At 41.9% G+C, this 20,323-nt stretch overlaps 1 protein-coding gene across 3 annotated transcripts in view; it reads right to left on the reverse strand.

Annotated features, from left to right (window-relative positions):
• palm1a (paralemmin 1a) overlaps positions 1-20,323 on the reverse strand; it is a 68,069-nt gene that overhangs the window by 6,752 nt on the left and 40,994 nt on the right. Inside the window, exons 4-9 of one of the 3 annotated variants that reach the window (XM_065008968.1) lie at positions 11,251-11,372; positions 8,473-8,581; positions 6,865-6,886; positions 6,632-6,727; positions 4,233-4,310; positions 1,620-1,751 (exon numbers count right to left, since the gene is read on the reverse strand). In XM_065008968.1, coding sequence (XP_064865040.1) covers positions 1,620-1,751; positions 4,233-4,310; positions 6,632-6,727; positions 6,865-6,886; positions 8,473-8,581; positions 11,251-11,372 — 559 coding nt within the window. The remainder of the gene's footprint in view (positions 1-1,619; positions 1,752-4,232; positions 4,311-6,631; positions 6,728-6,864; positions 6,887-8,472; positions 8,582-11,250; positions 11,373-20,323) is intronic. The other 2 variants (XM_029632198.2, XM_029632199.2) reach the window with 2 other exon arrangements.

The raw sequence follows: 20,323 nt of genomic DNA on the forward strand, positions 1-20,323 counted from the left end.
TCATCATTGCTAGTCAACCATTTTCAGGTCTTTCCATAGATTTCCAAATAGAGTGAATCTCCCAGGGTCTGTTGGAAAGCAGACTGAATCAGGTTTTTCTCTAGGATTTTGCCTGTACTTAGCTCCATTCCGTTTCTTTTTATACTGAAAACTCGCCAGTCCTTAATGATTACAAGCATACCCATAACATGATCCAGCACAATTATGCTTGATAATATGGAGAGTGGTACTCAGTAATGTGTTGTATTGGATTTGCCCCAAACATAACACTTTGTATTCCAGACAAAAAGTTCACCTCTACGGGATCGGTGTCCCTAAACCGAGACAGTTGTTGCGATAATGTGATTAGAAAGACATTGTAAACAACATAGACATGTCTTATACGGGCAGAAAGCTTCAATTCTTGTTATTCTAACTGCCGTGTCTAATTTACAGTAGCTATTACATTAAAAAAATACCATGCTATTGTTTGAGGATAGTGCACAACCACAAAACACTTTTATAATGGCAACTGGTTTGATACATTCACCTCTGACGGTAAATAATGTACTTACTTTCAGTAATCTCGCTCTGATTTGTCATCCTGAGGGTCCCAGATATAAATTGTAGCATAGTTTTGTTTGATAAAATAAATGTTTATATTCAAATGTAGGAACTGGGTTCTACAGTTAGACCCCTCTGCTGTCTTTGGCTCCACACCCACCCCCCTGGCCATCTAGATGTGAAGGTTAGTGTCTTTTCTGTAGGGAAGCTAATGATCCATCATGTATAACATTCCTGGGAGTCATTGTAAATAAGAATTTGTTCTTAACTGACTTGCCTAATTAAATAAATGTTAAATAAAAAATGTACTTGAAAATGTATCAATTGACCAATTCGGCACAACTCCTGGCAGACAAAGTATTGTGTAGGGATGTAATTCTTCACTGGATCAGTCTGAAACTGTTCACACAAACTGCTGCCATCTTGTGGACAGCATCTAAATTACACCTAGAATCCTATCTCAATGTATGGCTATTCTCTTGCATTTCAAAGAGAAAACGCATTATATTTGACCAAATCTAATGTGTTATATTATCATATATTAATTTCAAATTTCCATAAACTGCAAAGTGTTTCCTTTCAAATGGTATCAAGAATATGAATATCCTTGCATCAGGTCCTGAGCTACAGGCAGTTAGATTTGGGTATGTCATTTTAGGTGAAAAAAAGGGTCCGATCCTTTGCCACATTTTTTGCAGTAATACTTTTTTAGTGCCTTGTTGCAAACAGGATGCATGTATTCTGTACAGACTTCCTTCATTTCACTCCGTCAGTTAGGTTAGTACATTTCAGCTTTTCAATTGGATTAATTTGTAAAAATGTAAAAAAAACACGACGTTATGGGGTAATTTTTGTAGGCCAGTGACAATTTAATCCATTTTGAATTCAGTCTGTAACACAACAAAATGTGGGAAAAGTCCATGGGTGTGAATAGTTTCTGAAGACACTGCAGACGTATTCATGTTAATAAAACCATAACACACATCTTAGCTCTCATCATAATTGTTAACACTTCTCATAACGCATGTTTTAGCCAAGTGTTTCGTTTTGCTGTTGAAATCATGTTGGGAAATCACCTTTCTGGTAATCCTCATACACCTTGACCCCTTGCCCAGTGAGGTTAATGGGCAGTAGGGTGTTGGTGGACAACACCTTAGTCTCGCCTGTGACATTGTCCCTCTCAACGGTGATCTCTACTGAGTACATTGCTGGGTGCATGGGGTATCAACAAGAGGAGATGTTAGGAGCCTGCAGAGGTATCCTCTCTCTCTCTCTCTTTCTCTGTCATACCACACATCCATGGAACACAGGAATTCTCTCACTTTCTCTCTTTCGCACCACAAACTCCCTTTCACACCCCATATTATCTCTCGCTCAACAAGACTAGAGACATACCAGTTCCACTCAACCATATTTCACAATTATAAATAACTATGTAGTCTCTCCACAATACACATGTATAATAATACCAGCCAAAACCAGACAACCACTCTAAACAACCATATTCCACCAACAAATACACCACTTGGTTACAGCCCATGTAACACACACACGACTATACGCAAACTCAATCTTATGGAGAAGACGGTCAACTTTGATTCATGACATTCCTTTGACTGCATATCTGGGCAAGTTGAACGACCGTGTGGCAGTTAAGGAAGCAGGTCTTTGGAGAACGGTCAATAACTTGGCTACATACACTATAACTAAGGTAAACTCGAACATTTGCCATCGGCAGGCCTACACTATGCGAGTCTAACGCTGCCGTGCTGACGGATAGAGAAATTGTACTCTTTAGCCGGAGCTGCGTTGCCTTGGCAACGTCGCATCGTCTGATGAAGACTATATATAGTGTATCCCCACACAACAGATGTACTGTGAGAACGGGACTCTCAGTATATCATCCTGGCTCGCTCTATACAAACATACCACTCTTCTTGTTTTAACACCTTTTAGCCACAAACCACAGTGAATATCCACAAGAGTGAAAGTCCACAAGAGCAGACCAATACGCAGACGGACGGACGGACAGACAGACAGACTCACATCAAGTCATTCAAACACATTCCCATACAGATAGGCAGACACACGGAGGCAGACAGTTGATAGCTGTGTAGTTTAGGACAGAAGACAAATGTTAGGGGGAAAACACAGTACGGAAACACGACACAATGTTAGCGACAACAAAATAGAGGACATGAAACACACCACGGCACTTCAGAGAGCGCGACGTGTTCAATGGCATTTACATTGCTTTTGTGTTCTCCTAAAAGGTGTCACGAAAGCATGGCACATACCAATGATGAAATACCCGAGTGGTCCGTCATTAAAATAGTTCCTCCCACATGACTCAACATTGTTTTACCTTCCCACCCGCACATTCAAATAGTGCGTCAAAGTGCACTCGCACCAGTAAAACAGGAAGTGCACTACATCCTACTACACAGAATGGAACTGGTAGATGTATACGCCACATAAACATCCCCTTCTATTCATCCCCCATAACAGTCCCTCTCTATTCTATTGTGTCCTATCAACTTATCTAGCTTCTAGATATCTATTGTGCATCTATAACTTGTTTATGCACAGGGTATAGTAACCGTACTGTGTTACTTTCTTAGTTTCTAGTTACTTAGCTCCTATCCAATGGTGATATTACACCAACATGTTACCAAAAACGATCATATCCAGGAAAGAGTTGGCAATGAGAATTTTGGGTCTCGATGAAACCAAACATGAAGTATTCGCTCTGCTCAGCAAGGGTCCTCTAGATAAGACGTATGAGGACCGGAGCTCAAGAGGTAAAACTAATTAGTCACTCGCCCCATCTCCTTCTCCCCCTCTCGCTATATCTCAATCGCTGTGGAGAAGAGCCCTTCAGTGGAGTCCCTCACTCTCCTTCCAGAGCTGCGAGGCTGATGAAAGCACATGTTTGATTAAAAGGGACAGAGGCCCACGTGTGAGGAGGAGGAAGCTTGAGACCCCTTGATATGGCTGAAAAGACCCCTTGCTGAGGAGATGAAGTCGTCCCCAGATGTTTCTAACTGCTCGTGTTTACAATACGCTGAGCTACACCGAGGTGTTGTATATGACAGTGGGGTAAATGACCAACTATTTAGGTATCCTTTAGCTGTCATTCAATCGACGCTCCATTCAAATGAAGATTCGATAATGTGTTAAGATTAGACATTGTGACACGGCTGACAACACGCTTGAGGAGCTACTGCCGGGCCAATCAAACTGGTTGTGTTAACATAATGAGTTCCACTGAGGAGTTAAATATTGAATTTGTAGATTTGTACATTTATTATATGTCTAATCCAGTTACCCAGGATGCTAATGCCAGTAGCTGATGCCAGAGTGGGTGAACAGGATACAACAAAAATTACGATTTTGGGTAGGGGATCATATTAGATTTTCTTACACTGTAATACCTATTAATACCTATTGAATATTTGTTAATGTCTGAGTAATGAATAACCAAGTGTTATATATTTGAAAAATGATAAAAGTAAGTAAATTATATCAAATAAACTAACATCAGATATAGTACTCGGCCGTCTATGTAAAGAGGCAAGCAGAGACCGAGTTTATGAGTGAAAAAATAAAAATAAAAAGAGGCAAAGAGTAGAATTTGTCTCGCTTACAGTGTGTCTCAGTCTGTGAGCTACAGGGTTCCCGAGACTCACCTGCTCTCGTCATATCTGAGGCACCTCCGGACATGTCCAGACGAGGGCTGTTGGGCACTTTGAGCACTTCCTTGACCTCTACAAGCAGTCAAGGAAGTGGGGTGAGAATGACAGAGAGAGAGATAAAGAGACAAACACAGAGGAGGTGGCCAGGTTTCGGCAAAGACAGATAGCGATAGAAGACTCCAAGAGAATCTTATTGACACTTCTTCCATTTTGGACAAACTTGGACTCTATTGCATGTCTTTTTTATATATAGACTCAGCAAAAAAAGAAACGTCCTCTCACTGTCAACTGCGTTAATTTTCAGCAAACTTAACATGTGTAACTATTTGTATGAACATAACAAGATTCAACAACTGAGACATGAACTGAGTTCCACAGACATGTGACTAACAGAAATTGAATAATGTGTCCCTGAACAAAGGGGGAGGGGGGTCAAAATCAAAAGTAACAGTCAGTATCTGGTGTGGCCACCAGCTGCATTAAGTACTGCAGTGCATCTCCTCCTCATGGACTGCACCAGATTTGCCCGTTCTTGCTGTGAGATGTTACCCCACTCTTCCACCAAGGCACCTGCAAGTTCCCAGACATTTCTGGGGGGAATGGCCCTAGCCCTCACCTTCCGATCCAACAGGTCCCAGGCGTGCTCAATGGGATTGAGATCCGGGCTCTTCGCTGGCCATGGCAGAACACTGACATTCCTGTCTTGCAGGAAATCACACACAGAACGAGCAGTATGGCTGGTGGCATTGTCATGCTGGAGGGTCATGTCAGGATGAGCCTGCAGGAAGGGTACCACATGAGGGAGGAGGATGTCTTCCCTGTAACACAGCGTTGAGATTGCCTGCAATGACAACAAGCTCAGTCCGATGATGCTGTGACACACCGCCCCAGACCATGATGGACCCTCCACCTCCAAATCGATCCCGCTCCAGAGTACGGGCCTCTGTGCAACGTGCATTCCTTCAACGATAAACGCGAATCTGACCATCACCCCTGTTGAGACAGAACCGCGACTCGTCAGTGAAGAGCACTTTTTGCCAGTCCTGTCTGGTCCAGCGACGGTGGGTTTGTGCCCATAGGCAACGTTGTTGCCAGTGATATCTGGTGAGGACATGCCTTACAAGAGGCCTACAAGCCCTCAGTCCAGCCTCTCTCAGCCTATTGCGGACAGTCTGAGCACTGATGGAGAGATTGTGCGTTCCTGCTGTAACTCGGGCAGTTGTTGTTGCCATCCTGTACCTGTCCCGCAGGTGTGATGTTCGGATGTACCAATCTTGTGCAGGTGTTGTTACACGTGGTCTGCCACTGCGAGGATGATCAGCTGTCCGTCCTGCCTCCCTGTAGCGCTGCCTTGGGCGTCTCACAGTACGGACATTGTAATTTATTGCCCTGGCCTCATCTGCAGTCCTCATGCCTCCTTGCAGCACATTCACCCAGATGAGCAGGGACCCTGGGCATCTTTCTTTTGGTGTTTTTCAGAATCAGTAGAAAGGACTCTTTAGTGTCCTAAGTTTTCATAACTGTGACCTTAATTGCCTACCGTCTGTAAGCTGTTAGTGTCTTAACGACCGTTCCACAGGTGCATGTTCATTAATTGTTTATGGTTCTTTGAACAAGCATGGGAAACAGTATTTAAACCCTTTACAATGAAGATCTGTGAAGTTATTTGGATTTTTACAAATTGTCTTTGAGAGACAGGGTCATGAAAAAGAGACGTTTCTTTTTCACATAAAAAAAAATGTTTTACTTTAACCCCTTTTTCGTGATATCCAATTGGTAGTTACAGTCTTGTCCCATCGCTGCAATTCCCAATGGACTCGGGAGATGCGAAGGTCGAGAGCCATGCGTCCTCCGAAACACGACCCTGCCAAGCTGCACTGCTTCTTGACACACTGCTTGCTTAACCCGGAAGCCAGCCGCACCAATGTGTCGGCGGAAACACCGTCCAGCTGACGGCCAAAGTCTGCTTGCAGGCGCCCAGCCCGCCACAAGGAGTCGCTAGAGCGCTGATGGGACAAGGAAATCCCAGCTGGCCAAACCCTCCCCTAACCCGGACAATTGGGCGCTGCCTCATGTGACACAGCCTGGGAGCAAACCCGGGTCTGTAGTGATGCCTTAGACTCCTGCGCCACTCGGGAGACTCTATTGTATGTCTAATTGTACAGATGCAACTTACATGATTCATTATAATCAGTCAATAATGTATCAATTGCCTATCAATCCATTACTATATTCCTGAATGAAACAGGAGTGGGTACATTGAATATCTACATTTGTTTTACAATGAGAGGAATAACACCACTTTAATATGCTTAGCATGACAGACTCTAAGTGGGAAAAACGGAGGCAAAACATTTGTCTAAGATGTCTCTCTACAGGGTACCGAGACTCACCTGCTCTCATCCTATCTGAGGCACCTCCAGACATTTCCAGATGAGGGCTGGTGTGCACTTTGACTACTTCCTTGACCTCTGTAACTCCCTTGACCTCTATAAGCGGTCAAGGAAGTGGGGTGAGAAAGAGAGAGGGAGGGAGGAAGAGAGAAAGAGCGACAAACACAGAACACATGTAAAAGAGGAGAAAGAAGAGAGGGATGAGGAAGAATATCTGACTGAAGATGTATTACCGTGCACAGTGCCTGCCGGAGCCTGTGAGAGAGGGAAAGAGAGAAAACAGTATTTTAACCCAGTGGTGGAAAAAGTACCTAACAGTCATACTTGAGTAAAAGTAAAGATACCTTAATAGAAAATTACAAAAGAAAAAGTGAAAGTCACCGAGTAAAATTGTACTTTAGTAAAAGTATTTGGTTTAAAATGTACTTAAGTATCAAAACTATAATACAATTTAATTATATTAAGCAAACCAAATGGCACAATTTTCTTGTGTTTTTTAAGTTATGGATAGCAAGGGACACTACAACACTCAGACATCATTTACAAACAAAGCATGTGTGTTTAGTGAGTCCGCCTGATCAGAGGCAGTAGGGATGACCAGGGATGTTTGGTTGATAAGTGTGTGAATTTGACTATTTTCTTGTCCCGCTAAGCATTCAAAATGTAACAAGTACTTTTGGGTGTACTACTTAAGTAGTACTTTAAAGTATTTTTACTTAAGTACTTTACACCACTGTTTTAACCCATGTATCATACAGCATTCAACTCAGAAAATTCAGTGTCAAACCCATCAAATACATTACCAGAGGGGTGGTAAAGGGGTGGGTCTATTTCTGTGATATGAATCATTGGGATTATTGTATCAATGCAGCCGCACAGTCGAACAGCATCCATTTCTAAAAATACTTTAACAGATTGAATGAAACGGTTCTACTGACAACCCACAGCTTTGAGGTAATAGATTTGTTTCCTGAAGAGACACTCTTATTCAAAAGCATGGCTACATAATGAATGAGCATTATGTCACATACAGTATTTAACATATTTTTATTGAAAACCTAGTTTGAGGGAAGGAACATACCATATTTATTTTTATGCCACAAAAAACATGGATGACAAGGAAGCAAGAAAAAGTATTGGGGTAGAAACAGACGCCACATTAAATAATCACTTTCCCTTTGAATAAAGAGGTGCCAGGCTGGATAGGTTGAGGAAGTGGATATTAACTTGTGGAGGAAAGAGCAAAAAGGGCCAACAAGTTCAAGAAGGAAAAACGAAGAGACAGAGCATCTTTTCTAGACGTTGCTAGGAAACCCACATGTTAAAAGCTGCCCAGTGTGTGCTGTCAATATGAACTTCCCCTTTGGACAAGAGCCTCCCTCCTGTCAACAACTGTTCCCCATACACTGCTTGTCAGACCCAGTGCCTGACTCTCCGGGCCCATCCGGACCGTCACTAATGATATCACTGATGGCATAATATTGAGATGTCATTTGCTCAAGTGGAGATGCCACTGTCAGTTTATCACAAGGACAGTTACTGTACACACAAATTTCTGTACAGCACTTTGAGATATCAGCTTTAGGAGGCTTGCGTCGGCCTCCTAAACCTCTCCCCTCCCTTCTGATTCCTCCATCTCCTACTCCCCCTACTTCAAGCATTCCCCCTCAACACACACGCACGCACGCACACACACTCCCCACTCCTGTCTCTAACAGTGTGTGTGTGTGTGTGTGTGTGTGTGTGTGTGTGTGTGTGTGTGTGTGTGTGTGTGTGTGTGTGTCCGGTGGACCTGCTGTGTCCAGCTGCCCTCGGAGGGGTAGGAGGTGAGGGAGACTCACTTTGTTGTCTGCTGTCTTGGCTTCCTCCTTCGTTGCTGCGTCTGTCAGGCTCTCTTTGGTAGAGGTCGCCGACACGCCCGTCTCCAGCACCTCCAGTTCCTGCTCCATTCTGCAGAACAGAGAGAGATGTTATCAGTCACACACAGAGACATGGTCAATGACACACAAACAGTGTGAGAATGCTTGGCAAGTCATGCACATCATGCATTCACGAACCGTAGCGTTCCAAAGCAGTTTTTGGATTTCTGTCTTGTCTATTTAAAATGTTTGTTATTTTTGGCAACAGTGCTCATCCATTGGGAAGATGATTTGACAGATTTTACAGATGCACTTGTTCTTGGTCTAAAATAAATGAGCTGAGTGCATAAGGAGTTGTTCAAAATCAAAGAAAAATATTAGCGACCCCCCCTTAAACCGTGAACTATTTCTTTAAGTGTCCTGGTATTGTTCAATACCAAAACAACCTCCCTGTCCTTCCTCACTATGGCCTATCTAACAGAATTAAGAGCCTATTTGGGAAATGGACAAAAGCTTCTCCTTAGCTTTCTCCAATTCCTCATTTTCCCTAGCTCCGGCAATTGTACGCTTGCGTTGCTCATTGGGTGCTGTGCCAGTTTAGTGCCAATGTTACCCCAGTCTGAGCCCCAATAGCCAGCCAGCACTACAGCAGCCAGGGGGAATTTAATTAGCAAATTGGATTGCCAGGGGAAGAAGACTGATGACACTGTTTTGCTATGAGTGAGAAAGAAAATGGTTGGAGCGAGGAGGGAGGGTTGGTGGTGGAAGGCTGGTCTGTTCTTGGCTACTGGGTCTCCTTTCTGTACCCGAGCCGACAAGGTGAAAAATGTGTCGATGTGCCCCATGGTTGCTGTGATCACGCTCTCTGAGGGTGTTTCAGGGAGAGTGGGTATGCAAAAAACACATTTACAGTATTACTACACACATGTGAAATAGGAAAAATAAACAGGAAAAGCAGGAAAATAATCCTGCAGCAACAGGAAATGTGAATATTATGTGGATTATAATTCATGGATTTTTTTTTGCATGGGGTTGATACATTTAAACTTCGAATACACTACAAGTTTGCAGGAAAATTGTCATCAACAACATAGTGATCAAATTAAAATCCTACATCTGTACTCCTTTCTTGCTAAGAGTTAAACTTATTTTCTAAGAAGCATTGCAAACGATCTCACTGGGCCACATTGAGCTATGAGCTGGCATGCCAAAATTATATCGAGAGAATAGGATATCAAGATTGTATCTGTTTTAATAAATTAAGAGCAGATTTTGCCTAGTTAAAGACTGGTTAAATAAAGACATATAATGAATCCAGAAACATTTATAGGTACTAGGTACCAGTGGAGGCTCCTCAGAGGAGGAAGGGGAGGACACTCCTACTCAGTAAATGTATATATTTTTTTATATAGTGAAACATTTGAAAAATTATTATTTTTAGATAAAATTATACTAAATATATTAATTTACTTCACCATATAATTGATTAAAACTCACTGTTCTGCAATGGTCTACAGTAGCCTCAGCAGCAATCTGTAGGGTAGCACCATAGTGTAGCCGGAGGACAGTTAGCTTCCGTCCTCCTCTGGCTACCTTGACTTCAATACAAAACCTAGGAGGCTTATGATTCTCACCCCCTTCCATAGACATACTCAGTCATTTTGACAACTTCTGGAGGACGTCCTCCAACCTATCAAAGCTCTTGCAGCATGTACTGACATGTTGTTCACCCAATCAAAGGATTAGAGAATTAATCTACTACTGAAAGCATAAGCTACAACTAGCTAGCACTGCAGTGTATAAAATGTTGTGAGTAGTTAACTCAAAGACAGAGAAAGACAATAGTTGAACAGAGAGAGATAGTTATATTTGTTTGTATTTTTTTTAAACGTTTACTTTCTCTTAACTACCGAATGCAGCTAGCTAGTTAGCCTACTTAAACACCCGGCTCAAACAGAGAGGGATGCTATGTTAGCTAGCTGGCTATGGCTATCCAACACTGGATTCCCTTCCAAGTCATGGTTTTATTAATTTATTGCCACTGGGGCCCACTGGTGTAACTGCTAAACTGCATTCTGACTGTACACTGTACTGCATGTTTGTAGCGGGTTTACTAACATGTTAGTTCTATTAGCTATGTTGAATATGACTACGGAATGAAATGGGGATAAACATACCTGAATTGGTCCAATAGAAACTCTCATTTGCAACTGTTGGACTAATGATTATAGCCTAAATCAGCTAGATGCAGACAAGAGTGTGCAAGGCGGTATTGAATGTGTCACTGTCTGTCCCCTTGATTACTCAACATTTATTGACCTGTGCACTTACACTACCGGTCAAAAGTTTTAGAACACCTACTCATTCAAGGGTTTTTCTTTATTTGTACTATTTTCTACATTGTAGAATAATAGTGAAGACATCAAAACTATGAAATAACACATATGGAATCCTTTCGTAACCAAAAAAGTGTTAAACAAATCCAAATAAATGTTATTTTATTATTTTACGCTATGTGTTATTTCATAGTTTGATGTCTTCACTATTATTCTACAATGTAGGTTGTAGCATGTAGTAGCCCTAACCTATCAATGTTACATTGAGCTGGGTGAATGGAATATGAATGACAGTCATCCAATATGCTATAATAGAAACAAGGCCATGTGCTCATAAAAAATATATATATAATCCTCATCCTCATCTTAAACATCACCGAGAGCAACTGGTAGGTACCCCAGTGTTCCAGGGTTGTAGACGTACCTAATGATGTTCTCCTCCATACCCTTGAGCTTGGCCTCGTCCTCCGCAAGCTGTTTCTTAGCCTCGTCCTGCTCCGAGCCAGCAGCTCCATCCAGCAGCCATCTTTCCCTCAGGGACTTTTGCTGGACAGGACAGAAGAACATAGGAACATCAATCACTGATTATTCACCCCTCTTTGATTTCATCACATTTTGTTTGATTGACAAAGTGGGATTGAAATGGATTTAGTTGTGATTGTTTTTTATTGATCTACACTAAATACTACATAATGTCAAAGTGAAAAGAGAATTCTACAAATGTTAACACATTTATCAAAAGTAAATAACTCAAAGAGTTGCTGCAAAAGTATTCACACCTTTTGTTTAGTCAAAAGCCTAAATTAGTTCAGGGGTAACATTTGACTTGACAAATCACATAATAAGTTTCATGGACTTATAAGAGGGGTTGACATGATTTTTGAATGACTACCCCTTCCTCTGTCCTCCATACATACAACTTGTGTATGGCCACTCAGTCAAGCTGCATCATGGTATGGGTGTGCTTGACAAAGACAGAGCTTGAAGAATTTTGAAAAGAATAATGGGCAAATATTGCACAATCCAGGTGTGCAAAGCCCTTAAGACTTACCCAAGAAGACCCACAGCTGTAATCACTCACAAATGTGTTTCTAACATGTATTAACTCAGGTAGGTGATTACTTATCTAATCAAAGTTCATACGTTTTTTTTCTTCTATTTTTGTTATTGAATTTTTTTCCCACTTTGACATTACAGAGTAATTACAGAGTAGAGAAAATCACAATTATATTCATTTCAATCCCACTTTGTAATGCAGATGTAAAATAATGAAACAAAAAGGTCATCATTTTTCGATAAAACTATACTAAATATATTTTACGTCACCAAATACCTGATAAAAACATTGTTTTGCAATGAAGATCTATAGTAATCTCAACATTGCCCTCTAGGGTAGCGCCATGGTGTAGCCGGAGGACAGGTACATTGACTTCAATACAAAACCTTGGTCGCGAGTGATCCTCACCCCTTCCATAGACCGACATGGCAATTATGACATCTTCCGGAGGACGTCCTCCAACCAACAAAAGCTTTTGCAGTATTTAAATTATTATTTTTTTATTTCACCTTTATTTAACCAGGTAGGCTAGTTGAGAACAAGTTCTCATTTGCAACTGCTACCTGGCCAAGATAAAACATAGCAATTCGACACATACAACAACACAGAGTTACACATGGAATAAACAAAACATAGTCAATAATACAGTAGAACAAAAGAAAACAAAAAGTCTATATACAGTGAGTGCAAATGAGGTAAGATAAGGGAGTTAAGGCAATAAATAGGTAATAAGTAAGTAATTTTAAGTAATTAAAAAATAGAAATTAAACACTGGAATGGTAGAGGTGCAGAAGATGAATGTGCAAGTAGAGATACTGGGGTGCAAAGGAGCAAGATAAATAAATAAATACTGTATGGGGATGAGGTAGGTAGATAGATAGATGGGCTGTTTACAGATGGGCTATGTACAGGTGCAGTGATCTGTGAGCTGCTCTGACAGCTGATGCTTAAAGCTAGTGAGGGGGATATGAGTCTCCAACTTCAGAGATTTTTGTAGTTCATTCCAGTCATTGGCAGCAGAGAACTGGAAGGAAAGACGACCAAAGGAGTAATTGGCTTTGGGGGTGACTAGTGAGATACACCTGCTGGAGTGCGTGCTACGAGTGGGTGCTGCTATGGTAACCAGTGAGCTGAGATAAGGCGGGGCTTTCCCTAGCAGAGACTTGTAGATAACCTGTAGCCCGTGGGTTTGGCGACGAGTATGAAGCGAGGGCCAACCAACGAGAGCGTACAGGTCGCAATGGTGGGTAGTGTATGAGGATCGGTAGGATGGTCAGTTTTACGAGGGTATGTTTGGCAGCATGAGTGAAGGATGCTTTGTTGGAATATAGGAAGCTAATTCTAGATTTAATTTTGGATTGGAGAAGCTTAATGTGAGTCTGGAAGGAGAGTTTACAGTCTAACCAGACACCTAGGTATTTGTAGTTGTCCACATATTCTAAGTCAGAGCCGTCCAGAGTAGTGATGCTGGACGGGCGAGCAGGTGCGGGCAGTGATCGGTTGAATAGCATGCAATTAGTTTTCCCTGCGTTTAAAAGCAGTTGGAGGCCACGGAAGGAGAGTTGTATGGCATTGAAGCTCGTCTGGAGGTTAGTTAACATAGTGTCCAAAGAAGGGCCAGATGTATACAGAGTGGTATAGTCTGCGTAGTGGTGTACCAGAGAATCACCAGCAGCAAGAGCAACATCATTGATGTATACAGAGAAGAGAGTCGGCCCGAGGATGAACCCTGTGGCACCCCCATAGAGACTGCCAGAGGTCCGGACAACAGGCCCTCCGATTTAACACACTGAACTCTATCAGAGAAGTAGTTGGTAAACCAGGCGAGGCAATCATTTGAGAAACTAAGGCTGTCGAGTCTGCCAATAAGAATGTGGTGATTGAATTGACATGTTGTCCATCCAATTGAAGGAGCAGAGAATGAACCTAATACTACGCATGTGTGATTTAGTAGTTGGTGACATTGTTGGATAGATTGAGATTGAGATAGTGAATAATGACAGTTGGGCATTTTGTTGTGTCGTTCTCTAGTGGCTAGCTAGCTAAAATTGGCCTTGTTGTTTTACCTAACTTCTGTGCTGGCCAATGATTATAACGGCGATTCTGATTCAACCATAAATTCGTATATTGTGCCTCTGGCCTGAGAGGATGGAAGTTCAATATGTAGCTAGATGTAGTAGGCTAATGTTAACTAGCTGGCTCATAGTTGCCCATGAAAGGAAGTTAGGCAAGCGAGCAAGCTTTTTAGCCAGGTAGCCTAGGACAACAAAAACTAAAAACGTGAAATGTATGAGAGAGTCATAATCAGTCAATTGAAATTAATTTATTAGGCCCTAATCTATGGATTTCACATGACACTGTGCAGGGGTGCAGCCATGGGTGGGCCTGGGAGGGCATAGATAGGTCCACCCACATGGCAGCTAGGCCCACCCACTGGGGAGCCAGGCCCAGCCAATCAGAATGCATTTTCCCCCACAAAAAGGCTTTATTACAGATAGAAATACAGACAGGAAGCACCTGTCTGTCTGTCTGTCTGTCTGACTTGCTCTCTTTTTCTCTTGCTCAAAGCCATACTGTAACTCCACACCTCTACGTGAACACACCCACATGCAGGCATGCACACGGACACACACACAGTCTTGTATAACTAAACTTGTGGGGACACAATTCAGTCCCATTCAAAATCCTATTTTCCCTAACCTCTAATCCTAACAGGTACCCAAACCCTAATCCTAACCTTAACCTCAAAACCTAACCGTAACCCTATACCTAACCATAGATCCTAACCTTAACACTAATTATAACTTAACCCTGAACCCCCTAGAAAAAGCATTTGACCTTGTGGGGACTAACAAAATGTCCCCACAAGTATAGTTAAACACGTCCACACACACACACACACACACACACACACACACACACACACACACACACACACACACACACACACTTATTCAAACTGTAGACGGGATTCATATCATGCATTAATACTCTGTATGTTAATTTCCAACTTATTTCAAATGTAACGTGAATGTAAATCCCTTGCCATGAATCACATCCACTTAGGAATGGGCTGAAATCAGCTCAATGCAGAATGATGGATTTGCATAATTTCCCCTTGGCCGATGGGTTAATTTAGGGGACTGGTTCATAGGAACCCAATCTCTTTCAAAAGCAGGAACATGTGGGTAAAGGTTATTTTTGCAGCAATGAAAGAGTCTCATGCCACGCCAGTGTATCCAGCATAGAATAATATCACTATTCATGAATTCAACCCCAGGCAGGAAAAATCCATCTAATCCAACTATCTCATGACCCAACCATCTTACTCTTATCAATAAACTGGTTTGTCTCTCTCTCTCTCTCTCTCTCTCTCTCTCTCTCTCTTTTCTCTCTCTCTCTCTCTCTCTCTCTCTCTCTCTCTTCTTTCTTTCTCTCTCTCTCTCTCTCTCTCTCTCTCTCTCTCTCTCTCTCTCTCTTTCTTTCTCTCTCTCTCTCTCTCTCTCTCTCTCTCTCTCTCTCTCTTCTCTCTCTCTCTCTCTCTTTCTTTCTCTCTCTCTCTTTCTTTCTCTCTCTCTCCCTTTCTCTGAGAAAAAAACATGATGTATTTACAGCACCAGTCAAAAGTTTGGACACACCTTCTCATTCCAGGGTTTTTCATTTATTTGAGCTATTTTCTACATTGTAGAATAATAGTGAAGACATCAAAACTATGAAATAACACATATGGAATCATGAAGTCGCCAAAGAAGTGGTAAACAAATCCAAATATATTTCATATTTGAGATTTTTCAAAGTAGCCACCCTTTGCCTTGATGGAAGCTTTGCACACTCTTGGCATTCTCTCAACCAGCTTCGTGAGGTAGTCACCTGGAATGCATTTCAATGAACAGGTGTGCCTTGTTAAAAGTTAATTTGTGGAATTTCTTTCCTTCTTAATGCGTTTGAGCCAATCAGTTATGTTGTGACAAGCTACGGGTGGTATACAGAAGATAGCCCTATTTGGTAAAAGACCAAGTCCATATTATGGTAAGAACAGCTCAAATAAGCAAAGAGAAACGACAGTCCATCATTACTTTAAGACATGAAGGTCAGTCAATCAGGAACATTTCAAGAACTTTGAAAGTTTCTTTAAGTGCAGTCGCAAAAATCATCAAGAGCTATGATGATTTGTCTTTCACCAGGACAATGACCCAACACACCTCCAGGCTGTGTACGGGTTATTTGACAAGAAGGAGAGTGATGGAGTGCTGCATCAGATGACCTGGCCTCCACAATCACCCAACCTCAAACCAGCTGAAATGGTTTGGGATGAGTTGGACCGCAGAGTGAAGGAAAAGCAGACAACAAGTGCTCAGCTTATGTGCAAACTCCTTCAAGAATGTTGGGAAAAGCATACCAGGTGAAGCTGGTTGAGATAATTGCAAAGCTGTCATCAAGGCAAAGGGTGGCTACTTTGAAGAATCTAAAATTGAAAATATATTTTGATTTGTTTAACACTTTTTTGGTTAATACATGACTACAAGGCGATCTGTTTCACAATCCTCTCTACTCTACCGCTCTCCCCCCTCTCACCTTCCCTCCTCTCTCCTCTCCTTTTCACTCTCTCTCTTATCCAGCTCTCCTGCGTATGCTCTCCCTGCCTCTCCCCTGGTGGGCTCTATGATTGGGTGACATCATCACCTGTTCACGCCCTTCCACACACACACACACACACACACACCGTCGCCCCATCGGAAGCAAGAGGACAAAGCCACAGCAGCTCCCACACATGTACCCTGTGTTTGATCCATTGTTCTGGGGGAGCACAATGCCCTGTGAATAAACACACACGTATATGTGCATACGCGTAAACACACACACACACACACACACACACACACACACACACACACACACACACACACACACACACACACACACACACACACACACACACACACACATACACACACACACACACACACATACACACAGAGATGTGCACACACAACATGCATACTGACAGGCACACACACACACATACGGTACACACACTCTCACACCAACTGGGCATTTCACTCATTTGTAAAAGATCAGGTGCACAGAACTAGCCACCAGCAGTTAGCTTCACCTTATTATATTTTACTGCAAATGAAACATGATCAGACAAGCAATGTTGTATAATAATAGCTACTCAATATCCTTTTCATATTTCTAAACGGACTCTACTGGGAAATATAATAAAGCAGCTGTTGTACTGAAACTACATTTGCAGAATAATTATAACAATAACAGACAAGCTGCATATTGCGGTGCTGAGTCCCAAACTGACATCCTTTACTGTTCCACTACCTCCTGTGACCATCATACACTCATAGAAAAAAAGGGTTCCAAAATGGTTCTTCGGCTGTCCCCATTGTAGCACCCTTTTTGGTTCCGGGTAAAAAAATAAAAAATTTGGGTTCCATGTAGAACACTCTGTGTAAAGGGTTGTACATGGAACCCAAAAGGCTTCTACATGGAACCAAAAAGGGTTCTACATGGAACCAATAAGGGTTCTTCAAAGGTTTCTCTTATGGGGACAGCGGGAGAACCCTTTTATGTTCTAGACAGCACCTTTTTTTCTAAGAGGGTAGCCATTTCTATTTTGATTACTCAACTCAGGAAATGTACTGAAATTCAATTAAGAAATCTAAATAACCTTTATAGACAATAACAGCACAATACCAATTGACGAGTTGGATTGCAGTACATTTCCTGGATTGATTGTGTTGGGAGGGCATTAACCTATTGCAGCCCTGTTGTCCACCCCAAGGACCAATAGCCTATAATATCTACATACCTGCACCAATCAAAAATAAACAGAAATAAAACAATGTCTGCTGAGTGACAGTGAGGTGAAAAAGCTGAATGCAACTGGTCTGTATTCACCCACCATTCAGCTTCCTGCCTCTCCCTCGCTCTCTCCCCTCTTGTTTCTACTTCTACATTTGTGTGTCTCTCTCTCTCATCTCTGTTTCTCTTTCTCTCTCTTTCTATCCCCTACCCATTCTCTCCCTCTCATCTCTCTCCCCCTCTGTTTCTCTTGTTATATCACCTGCCCCCATCTCTTTCTCTCTCTACCTCCCGCTCTCTTTCCCTCTTTCTCCCTCTTTCTCTCTCTCTCTCTGTCCAGTGTGTCTGCTGACTGGACAGTTGAGCTCCATGGAAACTGCTAATGAGTCCAGTTTTTGGATCTTATCTCCCTCTGGCTGGCCGGCTCTCTCTCTGCTTGCATTGGGCTAGCTGTATTAGCCGCCTTACCGATAACTATGGATGTGTCCCAAAAGGCACCCTATTCCCTATAAAGTGCACTACTTTTGACCAGAGCGCTACTGTATGTGCCCGGGTCAAAAGTAGTGCACTATATAGGGAATAGGTTGCCATTTGGGGCACATCCTATGTGGAGACTTGATCACTATCTATTGATCCTCAATCCATCCATGGACCAACAGAGGAAATAGAAAAGTAACAGAATCCAATATGGAGATTGCACTTATAAACATTTTATTATATTTACTAGCCATTTTACTCTTGTTGTTTTCAAAAGGTGAGTCATAATTGAAGTGAAGGGTAATTGAAAATCGATTAAAGCTTAGGAATAAAAGCCAAAAGCCATGCAACCAAAAACAACAACGCCAAATTCACTTTCCACAATACAAGAATGCAGCTAGCTGAAAGTAAACCAGGGAAGGACAATGCACTGCATACTTAGCAGGGGAAGTGTGTTTTTTTTCTTGCCCCAAAACAGGATGTCTTTCAAAGCCAAACTTTTTAGGGTTTTTTTTCCAGCGGGATTCTTCTTCTTTTGCTGTCTGAGCATAGGGCCTCCTCTGTCCAGCCATGTGCTTTCAGGACCCTTGAACACACACACACACATGCACACGCACATGCGCACACACACGCACACATTAACACACACACACATCCTTTACTGATGTCCAGCGCAGGAGTTCAATTCTACCAGCCCCAGCCAAGTCCTTCTAGGTCCCTGCTGTGCTCATTCCATAGAGAGGGCCCCTCTACTCCTCTAGACTTCAGGAGTTGGTGCCCAGTTCCTTGCACAACCACTGCCAAGCCTCACTGGCACGGTTAAGTACCCCCCTAAAAACTGATTTGTCAATGCAGCACTCATAAATAAACATTATATTAAAAGGAAAGGGTGTAGGAAACCATCATACTCAAGCCACCGTACCACTCCTTGGAAATTGTGGGAAGGTACGATTTTAGTTTCTGATTGGTTCTGGGAACGAAGCCATCATTTTCCTGTCCGGTTAAACTGAATGTTTTTTTAAACGTTCTGAGAACGGAAGTGAACATTTTGCCTGTTCTGGGAACTTTTTTTAGGTTGCATGGAGGTTCTGAGAATGTTTTTACTATGTTTCCCTGAAAGTTTTTCTGGGAGGTTTTATTAACGTTATGAGAACTGACATTTTACGTTATTTGAAGGTAATTAAAATGGCAAAATAGCGTTCTGAAAACATTCTCTAAAGGCTGTAAATGTTTTGAATGAAATGTAAAGGTTATTTGGAGTTTTTTTTATTATAACTTCCTGAAAACTTTTTCGGAACGTTTTAATAACACTGCTAGCTTAGTTTAACTGTTAACACCAAGCACAGATAGGACACATGGAAATGAATTTACTTAGACATTAATCATACGAACACATGTATTTTTGATTGTGGCACAGCGTCAGTGGTCTTCTGTTCTCTATGCATGGAAGTTGTCCACTGGGCCATCCGGATGGGGCTGGCCTGCTATGTTTTTAAAACTCATACAACGCTGTTTAATTTAGACTATTCAAACAGACCCCAATTTTTTTTATTTGTCTCGCGTTGTTGGTTGTAGGTGCGCTTGACTCAGCAGCCCGAGCAAAGTGTACCAATGTTGAACCATTTAATGTGTCTGAAGGTAGAACTCTGCCTACCCGGTAGGCCCAGAGTGCAAATGATCTATTACCGGCGTAATCATATACCTATTTTTATATATATATAATTTCTAAACGGTCTGAGAATAACAACACTGGCAGGGCAATTCAAGCATAGCCAATATGCAGTGATAATGTATTGGGCCTATAGCCTACTGCACAAGCCTCATTGCTACATAACTGTTTTTAATTGGTTAATGTTGCATAGGCTTATGTTGTGGTAGATCTCGGCTTGCATTTTGACTCAGAAAGTAATCTTGACTCAGAAAAGGTTGGCGACCACTGAGATAAAGGATAGAGCAAGTTTTTTGGACAATGAGAATGGAATGTATTTGTTTTTAAATTACATTCTTTGAATGTTACTCATTTTTTCTTGTGTTTCTTTTTGGGAAAGTTTTCTTCATGTTCTGAGAACATGACATTAAATAGAATCATGAAGAAACCTGTAGGAAACGTTATGCTGAAGGACTGAAATTCGCACAGAAGAATGTT

This window comes from Oncorhynchus nerka, linkage group LG24 (genome assembly GCF_034236695.1).
Source record: "Oncorhynchus nerka isolate Pitt River linkage group LG24, Oner_Uvic_2.0, whole genome shotgun sequence".
Lineage (NCBI taxonomy): Eukaryota > Metazoa > Chordata > Actinopteri > Salmoniformes > Salmonidae > Oncorhynchus > Oncorhynchus nerka.